This window comes from Drosophila hydei, unplaced genomic scaffold, assembly GCF_003285905.1.
Source record: "Drosophila hydei strain 15085-1641.00,03,60 unplaced genomic scaffold, DhydRS2 tig00000063-arrow-pilon, whole genome shotgun sequence".
Lineage (NCBI taxonomy): Eukaryota > Metazoa > Arthropoda > Insecta > Diptera > Drosophilidae > Drosophila > Drosophila hydei.
In genome coordinates, this window is record NW_022045657.1 from 10019559 (window position 1) to 10041510 (window position 21952).

The 21952-nt window shown below is 37.4% G+C and overlaps 2 protein-coding genes and 1 long non-coding RNA gene across 10 annotated transcripts in view; 2 read left to right on the plus strand and 1 right to left on the minus strand.

The window, feature by feature from the left end:
- The window catches only part of LOC111602710 (octopamine receptor beta-1R), a 28514-nt gene extending 20943 nt beyond the window's left edge, over positions 1-7571 (plus strand). Inside the window, exons 3-8 of the mRNA XM_023319947.2 lie at positions 1924-2121; positions 2186-2357; positions 4081-4217; positions 4272-4454; positions 5229-5382; positions 6889-7571. Coding sequence (XP_023175715.1) covers positions 1924-2121; positions 2186-2357; positions 4081-4217; positions 4272-4454; positions 5229-5382; positions 6889-7140 — 1096 coding nt within the window. The 3' untranslated portion in view covers positions 7141-7571. The remainder of the gene's footprint in view (positions 1-1923; positions 2122-2185; positions 2358-4080; positions 4218-4271; positions 4455-5228; positions 5383-6888) is intronic.
- Positions 7572-11451: 3880 nt separating this feature from the next.
- Positions 11452-21263, minus strand: LOC111602780 (UPF0676 protein C1494.01-like). Of its 8 annotated transcripts, none has more exons than XM_023320048.2 (6): positions 21193-21263; positions 19104-19356; positions 12843-12958; positions 12024-12785; positions 11774-11958; positions 11452-11640 (listed from the first exon to the last, which is right to left on the minus strand). In XM_023320048.2, the coding sequence occupies exons 2-6, from the start codon at positions 19186-19188 to the stop codon at positions 11565-11567; spliced, it is 1224 nt and encodes a 407-aa protein (XP_023175816.1). In that variant the 5' UTR covers positions 19189-19356; positions 21193-21263; the 3' UTR covers positions 11452-11564. The 8 variants fall into 8 exon arrangements, with proteins under 8 accessions (XP_023175816.1, XP_023175818.1, XP_023175820.1 ...); XM_023320050.2 differs by having other exon boundaries at positions 19104-19359; XM_023320052.2 differs by having other exon boundaries at positions 19104-19336; positions 21193-21254.
- Positions 13197-14019, plus strand: LOC111602781. Its single transcript, XR_002751638.1, has 3 exons — positions 13197-13605; positions 13674-13695; positions 13751-14019. It is a non-coding gene; the product is annotated as an uncharacterized LOC111602781 (long non-coding RNA).
- Positions 21264-21952: the final 689 nt, after the last annotated feature.

Genomic DNA, 21952 nt, shown 5'->3' on the forward strand with positions numbered 1-21952 from the left:
GGTGCATAAAAATGTTTATCTTCCTTGTTGCTCCTTGTGACCCATTTCAACTGTTTTGCGTCGCTGCTCAGTTTAAATCATTATGCCAAATTAGGCCTAATTATGCTTGACATGCATTCCTACTTTACCTGTGTGTGTGTATTTGTGTGTCTATTTCTGTAGCTGCGTGCAAATCACAGGTGTGTGTCCAACTCTAGCTTCGCATTAACCAAATATGCATGCGATAATTTGAGCCTCATTTAACCGAGCTTCAACGTGTCGGACTCTTTTCGCAGCTGGAACGATTGTGCGTGAGCGCCTGGTTGACTTAATATCCGGTCCACTAATTGAACCAACTTTCGTACGGCCCATTAAGGTGGAACCAACTAAAAGTTCAGCTTGCCTAAATAAACCTAAATAAGTTATATGCAACGCCAAGATAAAGCGGTCCCAAATATATTTCAACTTTAATCGTGCTTCATCATAGCTGAGTTACAGAATTTATGCCGAAACAAGTATAAAAGAGCAGAAAATACTTTTTATATATTCACAAATTATCATGGCTGCAAGTAGACTTCATACTAATCAACCGAAACGAATCGCCAACCCAAACATAATTTAGGCCAAGTTAATTTGTCGAGACTTAAATTTGCTCTATGTTAAAACAAAAGTAAAATGGGAGTAAGCAAAAGTCAGTTGATCTTCTTAAGTAATAAACTGCGATCATCCACAAAATAACCATTGATATAGATGTCAATAGGCTAATCAGTCTGCTATCGTAATTCTTTGTGAATCGAGCCACTAAATGAAAATTTGAAATTTCCATTATTTGTAGCCCTTGTCAAAAGTAATTTTAATAATTTTATATAAAATATTTGTTTTATAAGATAATGAATTGTTTTGTTATTAACTGAAATTACTAAGTTGCATTGGCCTTTGGCCATTAAGAGTTCACAGTGAATTTTACAAGCTGTCATTGAAAGGGTCTTAATACGCAATTCGATATGAATTGCCAAAGGAAAACATGAACTGACTTTAACTAGTTGGCATTGACAGCCATAACAAGATTCCAATCAATATATTTTCACTAATGGGCATGAAAAGTGTGCTTAAAGAGTCAAATTAAAGCACCGAAGTTCTGACAAGTCATAAATCTAATTAAACTTGTCATCTATCGGAATCGACATGGCCCCTGTCAACTCTTCTTCTGCCCTCATCTGAGGCATTTAATCGGATTTAAAGCGACGCTTTTTTGCTACTTATAGTCTGTTGTGGACGCTGGTATTTTGCCTTATGCCTTGTACATTTCTGTGGTAGTCAACGCTCGCCAACAACTGTCCGTTATTTGCCATGGGGCTGCCGCCGCCCCTTCCCCACACCTCCTTGATGTCTGCCTTCCGAATTGTGCCATCGCTGCGGCTGGTTCCTGTGGATTGTAATTAAGTTTGTGGGTGTTTGGACGTGAGGCTGGTTCATTGGCCTGGTGTAAATTGCAAGATATGAAAATGTAATTGCCTCTTACTTAAAGTTTTGGGCATTAAAGCGGCAATGAGTTTTAGAGTTGCGCATACGCCGTGTGTTCATAATTGAGTTGAGCATAGTGCGGTGCTTGTTGTTGTGATAGATTGTGGCATTACTGTGGAAATAGAGCATATTATCAATTAATTCATTAAGCTGGCAAACTGGCATCCACATGTCATTCTGCACAACAAGCTCAAGTCACACGCTGCGTATGTGTAATGCGAGCACAAATTTCTGTCGCATAGATACAGACAAGTTATTAGGTCGATAAGCTGTCAGGAAAACTATGCGACAGACTATGAGCATAATGACAAAAATGTGCAATGCGGAAAACTTGACGATTTGTGAAACTTTTGAAAATTTGTCTACATTTCCCTCTGGCCTCTTCTGGCGAAGTTACTCATGTTCATCTTTCATTTACAGCATCATTACCAACTATTTTGTGGTTTCCCTGGCAGTGGCCGACATGCTGGTTGCACTTTGTGCAATGACTTTCAACGCTTCCGTCGAGATATCTGGCAGATGGATGTTCGGGTCGGTAATGTGCGATATATGGAACAGTTTCGATGTCTACTTCTCCACAGCTAGCATAATGCATCTATGTTGTATTTCGGTAGACAGGTAAGGCATATTAATTACTCAAAATTATATTGCAAACGTTCTCCAAGGGATTGTTTCATTGCAGGTACTATGCTATAGTCCAGCCACTGGACTATCCACTCATAATGACGCATCGTCGTGTCTTTATTATGCTGCTAATGGTTTGGCTATCACCGGCGCTGCTCTCGTTCCTACCCATCTGCTCGGGCTGGTATACCACAAATGAGAACTGGAAATATCTCAAATCCAATCCGCATGTAAGCTGGCAGTATAATTCGTTAATTTTCAAGCGCATCTGAGCTTAAGTCTTAATCCTGCGGTAGGTGTGTCCATGTGAGAGGGAGTGTGTGTGTGCCTGCTAGGAGGTAGATGCTAGACATGCATTTCGCTTGCTTCTGCCACACATTGGCCACAAGGTGTGCCATAAATTCTACCAACTGCTGCAAGTGTTGTTGGCACATTGACTTTAGCCTGGATTTCAGACTAGAGCTGAGCGCGTGCCCAAGTCTCTAAGCACGAGGCGAATCGACTTAGCACTAATTAGTCAATCCGTCAGTTAGTCAGATAACCGATATTGACATGTACATGCTTAGGCTTGTCTATCCACTTGTATATAAAACAGTCTATATATGAGTCATGGAAATATAGACTCTAGTATACATAAGGTATAGTAGCCCCAATAAGAGTAGATAAATTCTAGATCTATCATTTATATAGAATTTAACTACACTTTTAATTCGATAGCACTGCTAAGCCCTGTCTACAGGTGTATTTAGTTATTTATGAGCTTAAGCTGAACCTGTTGTTCACTCACGCGAAACTTAGTTTGCTTGACAAATGTTTCATATTCAGCTCAGGTGTTGTTTATACGACGGGGAACACGACACGCGTCCAGCTCTGTTGGCTTAGACTAGGAGTCGTTGCAAGGAAAATTGATTTATGTGGGGACCAAAGGCATCTGCGGTGTTTTTACGCCTTTTTAGGTGCTCAGCCGACAGTTGGCATATTTATTACTGGGTCTGCTTTATTGGCCATTTTGCGACATGAGCACGTCCTGGACCAGCCAACATATTTGTTAACTTCTCAAGAAGCGGAATGAACGAAAGTGCCTCAATAGCTGACTCTGCTGCTGCTGCCTAACAACTGTTGCCAGCTGCCGTCGCACCGCCAAGTAGTGGTAGTGCTTGTTGTTGCTGTGGGTTGTTATTGCGTAATACAAATGCTGATGTATAAATAAATGTAATTATATTTGCGTTTGTGGTGCCTGGTCCTGGTGTCTTGGGCTAGGGCTTGTGCTGGTAGCGTTGCCTGTGCTGGTGCTGGTGCTGATGCCGGTGCCGGTGCCAGTGCCTGTGCCGCCTGTGCATAATTTTCGACTTCACACAAAGCGTCGACTCACTGAAAGCCCTTTGCATACATTAGGCATTCAAGTTGAGCTTTAATTAGTTTAACTTAATGTGGTTGTCATTGTGCTTGTTGATGTTGTTGTTGTGGTTGCTGATGTTGTTGTTGTTCATAACTGGCAGCGACAGCGCCGCGTCAACTCTCACATAAATCTGATTAGATGGCCTTGAGACAACGTTAAGTGCCTGGGGTGTGGCTTCATGGGAATATCATTGCTTTAATGTATGCTGTAATTGGTTTGCTTTTTATTGCTTCCACTTCAGTGCAATAATCGCATTATGCATACGCAACGTTGCCTCAAATTTTTCCATTATCTGTGCCCCTTCAGCTGCAGTTGCAGTTCCAGTTGCAATTGCAGTTGCGTTTGCAGTTAATTGACTGCACTTTGCATATTATCGCGTACATTCTAATTCTGATGGCTGCTGGCTATAAAAGGCTCATCCCTTTGTTGGCGCTGTTTTATTTTATGAGCTCAACCATGTATTTAATGTGATTTATTTGATGAAATTACATCGTTTGAATTTCAATTGCCGCACTCAATAATGATGGGAGCATTGTAATTTAATTGAATTGCAGATATGCGAGTTCAAAGTGAACAAGGCCTACGCAATTGTGAGCTCATCGATGAGCTTTTGGATACCAGGAATTGTCATGCTGTCCATGTACTATCGCATTTACCAGGAGGCGGACCGTCAGGAGCGCTTGGTGTACAGGTAAACCAATTAATTTGTTTGTCGCAATTAACGCTAATTACATGCTGAACGCAGATCTAAAGTAGCCGCCCTTCTGCTGGAGAAGCACCTGCAGATTAGCCAAATACCCAAGCCACGGCCAAGCATACAGGTGGAGCAGTCAACCATAACGACAATGAGGCGCGAGCGGAAGGCTGCCCGCACATTGGGCATCATAATGAGCGCCTTTCTGCTCTGCTGGCTGCCCTTCTTCTTATGGTGCGTACAGGATGTCGCAGCTTGCGAAGATTTGCCATATACAAACATAAAAAAGGAAATATCGAACTTAATGAGCAGACTGCACAAGCTCTTTCTAATCAGCAATTACACCTCTTACTTTTTAATTTAAATGTACCTTTCTTGGGCTACACGACTCTAAAACTGTTTTATTTTTTCTGTTTCGCCTAAACTTATGCAACTTTTTCTCTTACTTTTTAGTCAAGACAAGAAAAGTTGAAAGCAAAAGTTGCTAAGAAAAGTTTTTTGCTTTGGTATTATGAGTTCACAATTATGATTTAACTGGCCACTGGCGGTGCGAGGTCACTTAATAACTTAAAAGAAAGCAACTAAGAATCAACTATGAATATTAAAAGCCTTTGAGTGTCTTTCTGTGTAAGTTGTTCAAGCTGCTGCCCTTGCAATCCAAGCGAAGTTAGCATAATACAAATTGAATTTGTTTTATATAGAATAATATACACAATTAGAATAAGTTTCAAGGCGTTGCCCGGGTAAAACTAATAATCAAATTGAAAGACAATGCAAACGGCATTCAAACTGTGCCAAGAATTTGACAAGCAAATATTATAACAAAGGTACGCGTTTTGGCCTTTAAAGCGGAGGCTGTCTGCCCACCTCTCTACTCACGTAAGCCTTTAATTGTAAGTTGTTTTGTTTCTCGAAATCTATTTGAATCATTCAGTCAGTCAGCAGGTCAGTTAGCCAGTGAGCACCAAGTCTTATATACATTCTTATATATGTTCATTCTTATTTTAGGTATATCACATTCACTCTCTGTGACAGCTGCAAAACACCACGAATTGTGGTTGGCATATTGTTCTGGATTGGTTACTTCAACTCGGCGCTGAATCCAATAATTTATGCATATTTCAATCGCGATTTCAGGGCAGCTTTCAAAAAGACGCTCAAGGTAAGCACATTGTGGGGGCGATTGGACGGGAATTTTCTGTTAGTTGCATATAGCAAAGTAAGACCTTTTATCAATACATATTGCTTTTAAACCCATCCTCGAACAAAATACCCAAACGCCGTTCGCCTCTCACCCCTCGCCTAGACTTAGTGCAAAACAGCTGCGGCAGCAACGGGAAGCACAAGCGCAACGGTAACGGCAACGGCCACGACAACAGCAACACCAACAACTATAAGCACAGCTGCAACTGCAACTGCAACTGCAACTGTAACAGCGCCAGCATTCAGAGAGACTTAAGCCAGCCTGCGCATATCTTGGTAGCTATATGAGTTGACTTCGAGCTGCATTGGCAACTAGTGCCCTTAGCCCGTAGCTTGAACAAAAACTAAAACGTAGCATATATATTAGCTGACTGAGTCAACAGTGAACTACAATATGTGAACTTCAACTGCAACTGCAAACTGCAACAGCTATTGCTTGCGTCCATGTCACAATTTTCATTGCTGCGAAATTATATATTGCCTGATGGTTTCTATGCACGAACTGCCTGCTTGAGCTATCTATGTATGCCCCTCTTCTTTCAACTGTCTATCTATCTTAAAGCAATATTCCATATGTATCTCTATCAGTTTCTCGGTCTCGGTCTGTCCTGTACATACATATATTGTAAATTGGTCTTCTATCTCTCTATCTTTAATCTCATCTATTCATCTTTTCCACGCACAGCTGGCTTTTGCCCTTCTAAAACGTTGCCTAACGCTCAACAAATGCTAAGAATGCCACAAAATAAATGAATAGAAGCAAAAATGTAATATTCAAATTGAAAAGCTTTTGGCTGATATAAGTATATTATACATAATATGTACATATAATACTCTTTCACACACACACACACACACACTAATATTTATATACTGCTCACTTTAACCCACACAGCACCTGTTACCAAACGGTCGCCAAACAAAACAACAACAAACACTTACAAATGCGCATATTTTGATGCTCCGAGTTTGTTTTGGGCAAAATTGTGGGTTTTGTTTCTTCTTTTCACAATTTTTTTTTGTGTCACAGACTACTCTTTAACAGCGCACACATTTACAGACACATTCACGCTGTGAGTCCCTCTTTTGAAATGAATGCGGCATTTTATTTTGTATTTTACTTGGAATTTTCCTTTTTTATTTTTTATTTTTTTATTTTTGCATTTTTATTTTTTTGTCATTTGTTTTCCACAAATAAACTCGGCAAATACATGTGCTATGCCGAACATTCCCAGAACAAAACACGCCCACAGCCTCAGCCCCAACTTCCAAGTATGTGCCACTTTGTCTCTCTGTCTTTATCTATTTATCTCGCTCGCTGCATCTGTCCCCGACGTCGTTTAAATATGCCTAACCTTTGAGTACGTAGTCAGCATTCTCTCTACGCCTATTTAGACTCATTTGCCGTGCTCTTGTTTATATATATGTGTCTGCTTTCTTTTTCTTTTTCTACTTATTTCTGCAGAGCTGTTGCCCCAATGCGCTCATCAATTGTCGCACCAGTCTTCGGGCAGCTGGAGGCGGGAATGGGGTTGGTGGCGGCCAGAGGAGAGCGAACGGAGCCAGGAACGGTTCTGCTGAGCTGCCGAACTGTATGAACTCAACGGCCTCATCGGAGATACAGATGAATGTGATGCGTGCTCGACAGTATGCGGCTGGCACGCCCACAATGACCGGCCAGGAGCAGCTGCAGCTGCATCCGCTCTACACTAATTGAATCCTTTGAACCCTTTTCGCTCTTTCAGCTCTTCTTCTGCTTATGTGTAGCTGTGTATGTGTGCACTCGTGCAACACAATCTATGCTAGCTGCGTAAAGGCAAATATGTATTCCATATATGTATTACTAATATAAATCTATATATGCCCAAAAACTATGACCACGCTAAGCTACAGTAAAAATGGGTTCGAATCGAACACGACAATCCCACAGTAAAAATTGAGCCTTCAAAAAAAAACAAAAAACAAAACAGAAATGGAAGATTATCCGTAGTTGATGTGCAGAAAGTAAACAAAATATAAAAAATGAACACGTACAATAAAGAAAACAAATTGAAATATTTACAAGTTGAATTTAAAGCGAGATTGTTGGGCAACACAATTGAAAGACAAGAATTGAAAATTCCTAAAATTGCCTGCAACGATTTCAAGATCAACATTTATTTGGCATTTAGTGCAGTGTTTATATATAGTTTACCTACCTATTTAATATATATATATATATATATATATATATACAAATACAAAATATATTGAATGTTTGATATACGTATTGCTATTTGATGTCCCATAAATATTGATACATACGTGTGGAATGAATTATATAAGTGAAGAACGTCTTCTAATAGTACATGATACTAAGTAACTTTTCCCAAGTGAAGCTTAAACATATTGAAATCAATATAGTACATGTACTATATATATATATACATATAAATCATATATATAAGTACTATATATATACACCATATTTGTATGAGTAACATATCCACTGGGTCTATTAGCCACTGTACTTGTAGTCTCTGACAAAAGAAATATATAAAGTGTGACTTAAAGTCTCATCAAAACAAAGCTGTTAAACAATATATATATTTGAGCACGTCGCATTTTTGAGCGCATTAGTTAATTGTTGTAGTATAGAAGCGCTCAAATACTACATTAATAAACCTTTAGCTGATAAGTATATAAGTACCAGATGACAACAAATGTCTATACTACTGAAGGCTATTGACATTCTGTTTAACTAATTTCTTATGCAACTTGCAAATATTAACTTAATTGTAATTTTTTCTACTGCAATCTTTTCTACCTATATATCTAAAAGTCTATAATCTATGAAATTTTAAATATTTAAAATGAAATTTCTTTTTTTTTTAATTTTTTATTTTGTTTTTTATATATATATTTTGAATTATTTGTTTAAATATTTATAATAAAATATTTTTATAGGTATATACAATTTATAATATAATATATTTAAAATTAAATAATTTATTATAATTATATTATTATAATTATATTATAATTAAGATATTAGTTTTTTAATATTTTCTTAATATTTTTTTTGAGTTTTAAGTTTATTCTTTATTTTTCTTTTAGTAGAACTTTTTAATTTTTTGTATTATTAATGTGTTTTTTATGTGCTGTTCACATCCATATCAAAAAATTATTTGCAATGCCCAGACAATCTTATCTATATATTTGAGATTACCAACCGAAATTTTTAAAGGTTGTAAACTTCATTTCTTTTGTTGCGTTTTCACGTTTAACTTTCGCTTTCAACTGGCTGTCGCTTACGTTCAAACCAAACAAAGCAATTATTTACACGGCTAAGCTTATCAAAAGTTCGCTTTGTTTGCCTTAAATATCAAATTGTTGTTGGCATATTATATATATTTAATGTATATAGGTATACATTCATATACATATATTCATGGGTATATTTAACGTATATATAAGTGTATATCTATGGCAAATCATTGTCATTATCTCAAGCGCCAGATTAAAAGCTTCACGCAATAGACAAATGAGCCTTCCCCCGCTGTCTGTGCTCCTCTCTGTGTGCCCGCGTGCCCGCGTGCCCGTTTCAATATTTTTGTCAATATTTGTGTTATTTAACTTTGACACTTTGATTAAACAGCACCCAACGTGCTGTGGCGCTGGAAAATTAAATCGAACGCCAACTAAATAAAAGTATACAAAAAATGCAAACTCTGACTAATTGAATGGTGTCAATTTAATTAAAAGTGCAAAAAGTACACATTGATTTAAATGTTTCTTTAGATTTATATATTTACATTTATAAATATATAATATATATATATTCCACTGTAATTTAACATTTTCTAATTTCCAAAGTGCAACCATATTTGAGTACTCTTGTTTAATTAGCCTATCAGCTGCAATTATCGTTCATATATTAACCACAGATGTGGCTTAAACAACAATAGATTTTCCCTTCACTTCCACTCAGTGCAGAAACGTGGCGTTACATAGTATAATATATATAAATATTTAAATAGTTTACAAAATGTTAGCAAGTGTGCTTGGCTAATATGGAATGGTTGAAATGCATTCAATTATTATTATTGACTTTACATAATTGAAAAACAAATAATTAACTCTCTTATGTCATGAAATATTACAAGTTATGGGGGATCACATTTCTATACAAGGTAACAAAATATTTGCTTTGGAAACGATTTTCGTTACTTTTTAAAATTTAAAAGTCGATTCACGTGCTGATTCAAATCTGGGAAATTTATGCCTCAGTCAGTTCTAGAGAGTGTGTGAATTTTAGTGGTAATTACTCATGATCTCCAATAAAATGCCCATATTAATGCCCAGCTTAAGTTGTCAACGTCTATAATAAACCTAACTTATTATTTTTATTAATTTGCCTAAGCGTACTCAAAGCAGTATATTAATCATTTGCTTAAGTACAAATATTTGTTTCCTTATTTCAAACTACAAAACACTATTGCCCCTATAACTGTTTTCCACTATATTCTATAAATGGATTACAATAAAGTAACACATTTACTGACACACAGCTCAAAATAAACTCTCATACTGTAAGCACTTACAAGTGTGAATGCAATTGCATAAATTATGACTGGGCCTAATGCGTGGAATAGCATATGGAAAAGACAGCAAAACATGCGCGTCATACTTGCCCTATTGATCAAATCAGCTGGCTAATAGCAGCAATAGCAGCTACAACAACAATAGTAACAACAACAACTGCCACAACAATATTATTCTTATTGTTAGTTGGCATGTTAAGTGACAGTCGCGCATGTGACTTTCAGTTATAAATAAAATATTTTGTGCAAATATGAGGCTAAATAATTAAGACAACTAACACACACAGTAAATCGATCACAGTAATGCTGAAAAGTGTACGTACCGTCCGTCTATTGATAAGCACTTTAGCTGGGTATAAACTTTTGTTTGCGACAGTATAAACTGTCTAAAAATTATTAAATTTTTTTACTTTTTTTTAACTTTTTTCAAAGACATTATTATTAATCTCTAAATTATATATATATATATTTATTTTTACTTACGCCTTGAATGAGTCGTTAGGGTTCGTCTATGTATGTTGTTATCATTGTCATTACTGTTAACATTACCATTATTAGTGTTAGCTATATTAAAATTTTGAAAGATCACGTGCTAGGGATTTGCTGGCTTCTCAGAACCATGAAAGGGCTTGTTAAAGCTACAAGTTTGGCTATGGCCTAAGATTTGGTTAATCATACATTAGAAATTGAATTTTCCTATCCTATTGCCCCTGAATACTCTTAGTGTCAACAGCTATAGAAGCATACAAAAATAAAAATAAAAAAAAAATCTAGAAAAAAATGAAAGCCAAATACTCTCGTAAATGTCCAATAGCTTACGTGCAACATAGATTAATAATAACAAAAACGTAATATAATTACCAAATACAAAAACCAACAAAAAAAAGATTTAATTGTTAAATGTGTTTGTTTTGTGCAGAATTGAAGAGCAACAAATGAATATGTTTATATATGAATATGAAGAATTTATAAAAACAAAAACAAAAAGAAATATTGAAAAGTGTTGAAATAATTGAATCTGTAAACACATTTGGTAATTATGTGAAAACAAACACTGAAACTTACCACATCAGCTCAAAATAAAATACATATACAATTTTAAATGTTTACAGCAGAAACAGTGGGTCTCAGTTGTGTAGCAACGGTCAATTTTTGGAGTTTTGGAATTTTGAAATTGCGATATGGTCGAGTTTTATATAAACATGGACAAGGAATGGAAATCAATATTTAGCGCCTAGCTGTAAGATAAATGTTAAAATGTGCGTTTTTCTCAGTGTATAATTGATGTTGATACTCAGATTATGCAAAACATTGTATGTATGTATTGTATTTGTATATAAATATTATTTATGTATGTATATCAAATATATATGATACAAACTAAAGAAATGAAGCAATTACAATCGTATATTATATAATAATAAAATAAAAAGTTCAAAACATCAAGCGTGTTCTCGACTTTCATATACGACGCTAAATCTCCCCACTTATGAACGCATGACAGAGTGGCAGGAGTAGAGATGAGGATCTTGGCAACGGACGCCTACGTGGCAGAACGTCATTGCGAGGGATTGCTGTTGGTGGTGTACGTTTCCTTAAACTTTTTCTGTATTAGCTGATACGCGTTGTATACACTGTAAATGTTGATAGATTTACGGCCAGTCCGAATGTGATAACAACAATTGAATCCAAACAAAGAGAGTCCATAAAAGAAATCAAAGTTAGTAAATTTGGCAAACAACCATAAATTGTGAGATCAAAGCTTACCGCTCTTTCGCCGCTTTGAAGGACTTCTTTCGCTGCTTGAGACACGTTGAGTTCTGTTCGGCGTCGGTTTGAGGCAGATCGTTAGGAGATATCATTGTAATATTGTCTGGATGGCAGAAGAATGCAATCGAGTGTCGACCACGAGCCCTTATGTGCTCCTGTTCGGGTATGACCACGCGGTGTTGCTGCAATAAAGACAGCATTTAATTAATCTGCCTCAGCTGGCGCTTGTTTAAAGTTGTTGTCTTACCAGTGCAGGATATCGTTCCCTTGTCCAGATAGACAAGATCTCGCCGCAGTTGACTAATATGGCACCCGGCAAGTGACCCACGCGAGTCCATTTTTCGCTGCCCGGCAGTTTCACTTCCAGGCCGCCCTCAGAGTCCTGGGCTAGCAGCGTGAATGTGCCGTAGTCGACATGTGCACCGCAGCGAATAACCTCGCCGTTGGCCAGCTTGTGCTCGAAGAGTTCGCCATCCTTGCCATTGCTCTGAACGTTATCCGGCTCGTCATCAAGGGGATTGTGCTCAGGGCGGAAATCTGGCTGATCTGATAAGCAACGCTGGTAGCTGTATTGGCAACGGCCCTTGATGACATCGTTCTGACCATGTCCGGGCTCATCGTCCACTATAGGCGGATAGTAGAGCATGCGCAGAGTGGTCATGTTGTCGTGATCGCCGGACATCATGTGTGAATGCTTTTCGAGGAAGAATGTGGGCGGAATGTCCAACGAGACGGCCAGCGCCTGCAGCATAAAGCTGGCCAGCGCCTTAAAGTCATTGGCCAGTGTGCTTATGTGATCCGCAAATCCGGGCAGAGGCTCCTCCGGCAGATTCTGGGCATTCAGCGTGCAAATGTTGAATGCATGTCGCAGCTCCGGTGTCTTGCCATCAAAGCGCTCAATGCCTGGACTCACATAGCCGTGATTGTCGCCATCGTTGCGCAGGTAAAGCTGCTTGACATCCGCTGCCAAATCGACAAAGTCGTCCAAATGATCCCAAGCCGTTTTCAACTAAAGCAAAACAGAGTCAGATTAAGCAAGACTGGAGCAACAGAGAATTGTAGCCACCTTTTCATCAGATATGCCATGGTTGACCAAAAGCGCAATGCCCTTTTCGGATAAGGCCTTCTGCAACTGATGACCCACACGATTCACCACTGATTTGACGGGCACCTCCTCGATACCTGTAAATACAGAAAATTCATTAGAATCAAAATTTCAACTCAATGCGTGGATGATTGGGGCACGATTGCATTTCTCTGAACTAAGCTGAACTAACTCTTTGGTGTTATTTTTAGATAATTACCGTTAATAATTTCTCAGAATTAAAAAAATAACAATAACAGCTAAAGTCACGACCAGCTGCTGACAATAACCATAAATAAAATGCTCGCACATCGCCAACGATTTTATGGCCCCCAATTGAGAAACAAAAAACTCAAACGTATTAGGACTATACGAGCCTCAATAAATAGCCAAACAAAATGCCACACGCCGCATAACGAACAATCCACGTGCCAGTACAATATTTGCTAATTCGCATTTGTAATGAAGTCTTACTACGCGATAAACAGAACGCTTGAAAGCCTGCCGGTTGCCGTAATGGAATCAGTAATATAAATGCGATTGAAGCCGTAATAATAATAGAATAGTTCAGGCAATGCATCGGACTCAATAAATGCAATACAAGCAAATGTAATAAAGGTAAATGCAATCAATTTCAATGCCACTGCAGCAACAGCGACGGCGACAGCGACTTGGTTTTTCCTGGCGGAAAATTATATAGAAAGAAAAAAACTGCCTTCATAACAAGAAAGAGCAGTGCTATTCGGTACGTTGAAGAATTAATACCCTACGAAGTGGGAATTAAATAAAACTAAAAATGCTCGATTAAAATAGAACATTTCAGGTATAGTCACCTGTAAGTGTGAAGCTTGATAAAAAAAAACTAGAGTCATAATGAGATTTATTAACAGCGACCTTAATGAATGATGCACGTCATGTACTCTCCACACCTTGGAGAGACAATCTTGTATAGAAGTATATAGATGCAGATGTGACTATCTTTATATAGTTCTGGAAGTCTCTGAGCACAAAGTGAACAAAACCACAAGCGGAAATCAAGTGGAGAGGATACTTTATAACAAAAAACTATATTCGAAAGCTTTGTAGCACTCAAGCAAACAGTGTGAAGCAGCTTAAAGTCCAAAGTTAATACTAAATCTTATCTCATTATACAACAAAAGCGACAACAGCATTCAGATATGACTTTTTTCACTTGGGAAGACATTTCTAATTTGAAAATTTGTATGTACAAATGTTTAAAAATATGTATTTAGCTAGTTATATATATATATATATATATATATATATATATATATATATATATATATATATATATATATATATATATATATATATATATATATATATATATGAATAAAGGAATATGCTAATTGTTCATTCAGCGCAAGCCATGAATGAATATTAGTAATAGAGAATACATTTCCACACGTTCACGTTGACACACACGGCGTATGAGCAATCTATAAATAAATAATTGTCAATTTTAGTTGGTCGCACTCCGCGCCGCCCACTCAACTACCCAGCTGGCCTAAGCCCGAACGTAAAGCCCCACAGCACCCCAATCAACACCATGACGCACTGTTTTTCAGCTGATAAGCAGGAGAATTCACGGTTAATAGTAATTACGTTGTATGGCAGAGTTATCAGTGCGTGTCGTGCTTCACTTGGGCAGAAAACAGATTTCTGTCACCAGGCGGCACATACATTGAGTTCTATACAATTCTATGGAATTTTTTTCAGTGGGGCCCACATTATGCATGTATATGGCGATGATGAGATAGCTATGCGAGAGGTCAGGCAGCGTGCTGAATGGAATCAATTGAAGCGTAACGCTGCCTTTCGATTTCATTTGATTAGATGTACATGCACATGTGTTTGTATGTGTGTGTATGTGTAGTATGTGTGCATATATGTCTATACAGGCCTGTAGAGTCATTTGAGTAGAAGGGAGCAGAGACACAGTCATTGTGGCCGATATTTGCTGTTTGCATGCACTTCAATTGGGCGCCAACTGTATTGTAGGCACTTTTCAATTTAGTGTTTCGTTTTTTTTTGCAATTTTGTACAGCTCACATGCTAGTTGCTAACTTGTTGCTAATTTATCTATATTGAGGCTAATTAATTGAGTCAGCAGGCTGCCTTGTCGCAATCAGTTGAAGATCATCGCATCAAACGCTGTTTTCCCCATGGGGCAACATTTTTGGTTTTGATGGCTTTGAATTTCTATTTCTAAATATTTGATTGGCATTACAGTTCGATTGGTTGCCAAATTGTTTGTGTTTACAAATTGCTAAATGCCATATACATTTTCGATATTTATGGTCTTTGAATTCACGTCGAGCTATAAACAAACGTCTGTGCGTTTGGCTTTGTGTTCTATACTCAAATTATTGTGTATGTTATGTGCGGAATTTCTATTGACGCGTTGCCTGCTGTTTTTCACAGATACCCATTTCAGATTGCCCAAGCAAAACAAGGGGTATATATGTATATACATACATATGAATATACCTTGTGAGTCAGACTTTGCATATAATAGTTCATATTTGCATTTATATAACTGTGTAATTCTCCTCTATCATAATTTCCAGTTTAATGGGTATCTCGCGCTTGGTCAATCCCGTAGCTAAGAATGTATATGACTTGTGTCTATTTTCAATACAAGCATTTAATTCAAAATATATATAGAGCAATTTATATGTATACGCACACATGTCAGCACACACATAGCATCGATTCAGCTGAGGGGGAAAACCACATGCAGACAACTTTGAATATACTTATAAAATATTAAATGGGCAAAAAAGTTTAGTTTAGTTCAGATAGCTCTGACCAGTAAAAAATATATGAATTATTATGCTTAAAAGCATGGATACACTTAAAATTGCCAGACTCAAATGCATAATGCCAAAAAGCATTCATTAAATCAATTATTTATTTAAATAATTAATGGAAAAAGCAAATCTGTGCACAGTTTCAACTATAACTGAAATGGATTTTCAGCATTATTTTTTATGTCTTGCTTTGATGCTCTAATCCAATATCGATGGTTTCGAATAAATATTTAAAGTGCTTGCACACTTGAAAGAACTGAAATATCATAAATAACTTTCTAGGTAGCAAAAAAAATACATACATAAAAAATACATAAAATTTATTTCAAGTTAAAGACGAAAAGCTAAGACGGCAGAGAAGAGAAATTCTATTTTCGAAAACTTAAAATATAAAATCGACTTTTAGACGTATTTGATTGTACAACATAAGACACGACAGCATTCCACCCCTTTCACCCCTTGTCCATCATCAGTATAATATTTTCCCATCTATCAAGCAACATGTGTGTAATGCATTTGTCAATTTCATCAATACTGACAAAAGGACATTATCTGAAGACGTAGTCTGTGGTAGGACATTCCATTCAAGCTAAAATTCCTTTGACATTTCTAGCAACCGAGCTATTTTGCACTTTGTCATATTTGTTGGTGCATTGGGGCGTTTGTTAAATGTTATCAATCGTCGTTGATAACAGTCTGCAGTCATATGAAAATATTTACTTATTCATTAGAATATATTTATTAGAATTACTCAGCAAGTGCTTCCGAACTGTGTGGCCTATCTAGATAGCTGCGCGTGGGCACAGCTGACTTAGATCTTTTCTAAGAATCTATCTACATCAACTAGTCCCTTTGTTTAGAACTAGCAACTAATTAAGTTTGAAGCTTATCTGAAACTACTTCCAAAAGGTGTTTACGTTTTGGTTATTCGGCTGCGTCAGTTTCTTCAAAAATAAATAAAACAATTTTCTTTAAGCTGGAATGTGTAGAGAGGAAGAGAGATAAACTTGCCTAGTTATTCAAATATACAGGTTAAAGCTAGATTTATTCGGATTCAAAGCGCCTCGTTAATATAACGACCAGTTTGTTGTTATCATTGTTGTTGCTGTAACCGATGTGTTTATTTGCTACTCAGCTGTTGTGACGTTGTCGCATGTTTCAATTAAGTTAACAATGGACAAAGTGGGCGCGGGCTTGGTGACGCTGCTGGGGATTCACTTGCCAAATGCGTCACTTTTCCGCTGACGTCGTTTGAAACGAGCAACGGGCTTGTTTGTCAGTTTGTCACTCGGCTGGTCTTGAGTAGTGTGTAAATATAGCAGTCTAAACAACAAATCAAACAATGCTGTCAAACCACTGCACCGAAATCAACAGTCCGACCTCCCTCCCAGCCGCGAGCAGTAAACAAGTGCAGCGAAAATCGCATTCAGATATATACTATGTAAATATGTCGACACAAAATAATCAGTTGAAAGATCGCCAAGTCGGAAGCTGAATGCTCTTGCTATCAATTAAATAAGCTTTATTTATTATATATTAGACGATCTATAATTTTGAATTAAAAATTAAGCTTAAGTAAAGCTTTCCACACAAAGATTTCTTTTGGTAGACTCTTACTATATAAAGTGTGAAATTCTATGCCTCTGAATAAGTGTAAGTAAGCTTTCATTTATAAATGTATGCTGCAAAAACGATTTTAAAAATAGTAATCAAAATATCGCATTTGCTAAGTCAATGCAGATTTCCATAAAGTTTTTCGCATCTTCAAATTGATAGATTTCATTGCTTATAGCCAAGAAATGATAGCCAGTCATGATTATAGGAACTGTCTCAACTCAGCAATAAATGCAAAACTTTTCTTTAAGCATTACATATTTTACGACAAAATCCATATACCCTAAATAAGTGTTTACTAAATAAAAATAAAAGCACAAGCAAATCAAGTTTCCCAAATCAAATCGTAATAAAACTTGAATGTAAATATTGTGATGCATCTTGTTTAAGTTTCCGCACTGTTCGGGTGAAGTTTAATTTGATTGCATTGGCATTGGCTCGACTATGAGCAGTGCTTGAAATATACATACATAGTTCAAAAACCTCTACAACTTGATAGCAATTTAAGTTCCGTTGACACAACTGCGCCGCACAACTTCCAGCCGCGTTTCGACCGACTATTTACATGCTTTTTTTTGGGGGTCAATGGCTGAAATGTTTGGAAACAACGTCGTCGCGCGAAGGTCAAGTGCTAAGCACAAGGTCGCCCGGGCAACGCTTGGGCAGGACTCCGACACAGCATCAAGCTGCGTATAAAGCTCCCAAACGCATAAGCTGTCAATTTGTCTAGCAAAGAATGTGCTGGGCATAACACCACATAATGTGCTAAATACACAAATTGGACATATGTATCATATACATATATATATTTATCAGCAATATCAATTCACAGGTTATGTACCTATAATAAGTGACACCAAAGTATAAAGTATATTTATATATATAATTTGACTTATTAGAGTTTGAAATATGCGTCGTTTTTTTCCGTCAATTAAGCATTAAATCAATATTTTATTACTATCTGTCAAATAACATTTGAGATGTGAGCTTGATTCTTGTCAATTACTCTTTGATAGATTTGGTTATAATTAATAAACAGTCGCTTGCCAGGAGGCTGACCGAGGAAGCATATCAAATGCCATCTGGCTGTCATGCATGAAGATGAGAAATGTTTAATATATATTTATAGGCTTAATATATATTTGCCTAATCTGTTTGGTAGTTACAAATAATCGTACTAAAATCAACGAATTTTTAGGGCCACAATAAAGCATTAAATTATATCTCTTGGGATGTACGATATCATGTACAAATTATTTATGATGATATTCGCTGTCAACATTAATCAGCAGCTATCAAACCATAACATAAAAATAATTGTGAGCTATTAACAGACGAAAGCTGCGTTAGTGGCCATAAAGGTTTTAGGGCTTACTCTATTATCACTAAGCCTGCCGATAAACATTTGCAAATTTATGAATAATATATAGATTGGCCATACGAAATATTGCACAACTTTAACATTGACTCTTACTCAATTCTTTTTAAATGAATATTTTATTTTTGACTTTTGAGAAATAATTTCATTGATTGCGGACAGGTGTCAGTTGCACAAGTCAATAATTACAATTGACTGCTGTAAGTAGTCTCATGGCAAATACGATACACAGATAATTTCGAAAGATTCTCAACAACAGCAACAGCATGAGCAAGTGCTAATTGTCTAGCAATGAGTCAGAGGCTGAAGCCAATCTATTGCCGGAGCTGCTGTGCCTAGAGGCGTGCTTGGCAACTGCAATCGGCAGCAAATTTCGAGCCCACATTATAAATTTTAAGTCCATGGAGTCAGACTTACCGCAATGCGCCAGATCGATGATTGGCACTGCAGACCTCGAGAGCAGCGTATCCAGCTTATCGTCGCTGGATTTTGTTTTAAGCATTGTGCCTGTTTGTATGTGTGTGTGCGTGTGTGTGTGTATGTTTACTTTGTATATTTATCAAAAACTTGAGTTCTTTGGTTTTGGAGCTCCACTGTACAGCACGCGGCGCAGTTAGTGGTGCACTTTATCACTAGTTGCGCTCGATCGTCTGATCAATATTTATTTATTCTGCTAGATTTGATTATTATTGTTTGTTGTCTGTGTCAATATCTCTTTGGTTACTCAGCTTGACTACCGAGCAACTATATTATTACAATAATTGTTGTTGTTGTTGAGTTATATTCGCTTCGAGTGGCTGTTGGCCAGCGGCGCGTCAAGTATTGGCAATATATAAATATAAGTTAATCTATATATATAGAACCGATATCAAAACAAAAACAAATCCATGCCAATCGAAACGTATGACTATCAAATCCAATTGGCAATCAGGGGTAGGAGCGGGGTTGGCTCGTGAAAAGTCGCGCGTGTTCGCCTTAACAAAACCACACGAATATCAACGTTGCGATCACGACGCGTTTCTCTGTTCAACTGATCAGGTATAAAACCGAATTGGCGTTTTCTTGAACATTCCTCAAGTTGCTTTTGCTCGGCGCTGCCGCGCCGCACTCGCTGCCGCTGTCGCTGTCGCTGCCTCTGCTTATCGCACCTTTTGCTTTGGTGCTGTGAGTGAGGCGCATGTTGTGAGAACTTTAAGAGGCAAGTCACACACACTTTGCGTGTGTGTGTGTGTGTCTGTGTCGTACTCTCGCATGTGCGCCGTAATTAGATAAAATATAATCAAATCAAATTTGTGATAAGTAAATTAGCACTTGTCGTTTGTGCAATGCGGACGGACAAATAGACGGCAGACAGGGCGACGCGAGAGGTGTGCATTGGCTAAAAACGATATTTGCACTGAGTTTCGCGTTGCCGAAACCATGAGCCGCGGCCTCACTCTCATGTCTCATCAACAGGTAGCTGACAACTAGCATGCGAATCGCGCTACTCAGGTACGCGTACACACATTTGAATGCTGATACACACACACAGACAAAGAATTGTGTGTGTGTGTGTGTGTGTGCATTTGCGAGTTTCTTTGTGTATTTCTCTTTGTGTGTTTATTCGCATGGCAATACAGATACTTTTGTCAAGGTGTGCACGTATCAGTACTTGTGTGCGTGTGTGTGTGGTTTACACACACTGGCGCAAATGTATCTGCGGATCTCGTTTAACGGCACTCGCACACTTGGACTCAGGTGCTGCTGTTGTTGCCCCTTGGCAACCAGCTGAGCTCTGAACTCCTTAACTTTGATTTTGCATTTGCTTTTGGTTTTGGCTTTTGTTTTTATTTTGATAGCGTCCATATGTGTATCTCTGCTTGGCATGGCTGTTGCCAGGCAGCATCACAGGAAACGCTAGATGAACCAGAAACAGAAACAGCTATGCAAAGTCTGCAGCGTTTGCATCTGTAGGGTAAGCAGCAAGCGGAGGAAAAACCCCTCTAGAGTGTGTGTGTGTGTGTGCATAAGACTCGCTGTGTGTGTGTATTTGCGCATGAGTAAGCGTTTCTTTAACTTATATGAGAACGCTAAATTTGTTTGAGTTTATTTATAATCAAGTCTATTTATAAACAACTCTTTCAACACTTATTCATCTGCGAACGAACCGAATTGTTTTGGAGTTATTCGAAAAACGCTTTCTTTTCGCACTGATTTCATTTAACAGGTTCCAACGTCACCAAAATAATACAAAGCAATTCGTTCGCAATGTTTTTTGTTTTGTTTTTAATTTATGTGTGTGTGTTTTTTTATAATTTTAATGTATTTTACTTTTCACACACTTTCCAACATTTTGTAACACACACGCGAATGCGAATTTAACCTAAATACAGTACAATAAAATGCGCACGCCAACAGTTGAGCCAAACGAAAACCTATATACTACCTGGCAACAGCAGCCAGACAACAACAACAATAACAGCAACAATAGTAATAATAATAACAACAACAACATTGTCGCACTTACAACAAACAAAACGCAAACGACAACGCGCCAACGAGCGGAAGGGACGCGTCTGTACTTCACCACATTTTCGCCAACACTGCGAGGCGAGTTTTAGTTTGAAATATAATTTGCCTGCAACTTCAACATACATACAGATACATATATGTACATTTGTAAATATATATATACACCACATACTGTCATACATACATTCAGATACATCATTTTGCTGGCATACTTTTAGTCTGTCCATTAAATTGATTAAGCATGAAACGGAACCGAAAACACGATACAGCACATACACAATTCAGCTATTGCATCAGACTGTAGGGCAAATGTAGCCATAGATCAATATATAATTAACCTATCAATCAATTAAAGTCTAATATCATTACATGTTTATCATATTCTTCATGATTCCCATTAACTGCAAACTAGGTTGTTCGCTCTCATTTATCTTTACAATTAATCAGTTATATTTAATGCTCAGCTGATCAGATAACAACATTATAAAAATTAGTAGTCAAGAAAATATTATACGCTAATTAATGCTAATTCCCTTCACAGTAAAAGTAATTTTTTGGAATCGAGTTATCCAAATATGTCTTGGGAAAGTCGGGCCTCAACTTGCAATATGTAAACTTTTTTAGTTTAAGTGGTTGGCAATCCCACATGTACCTGTTGCTTTGTGTTAATTCTAGCGAAAACGTATTCCAAATTACTGTCAAGTAATTATAAGATTCGATGCATTCTCGGAAATGAGCTGACCCTGCATCACACA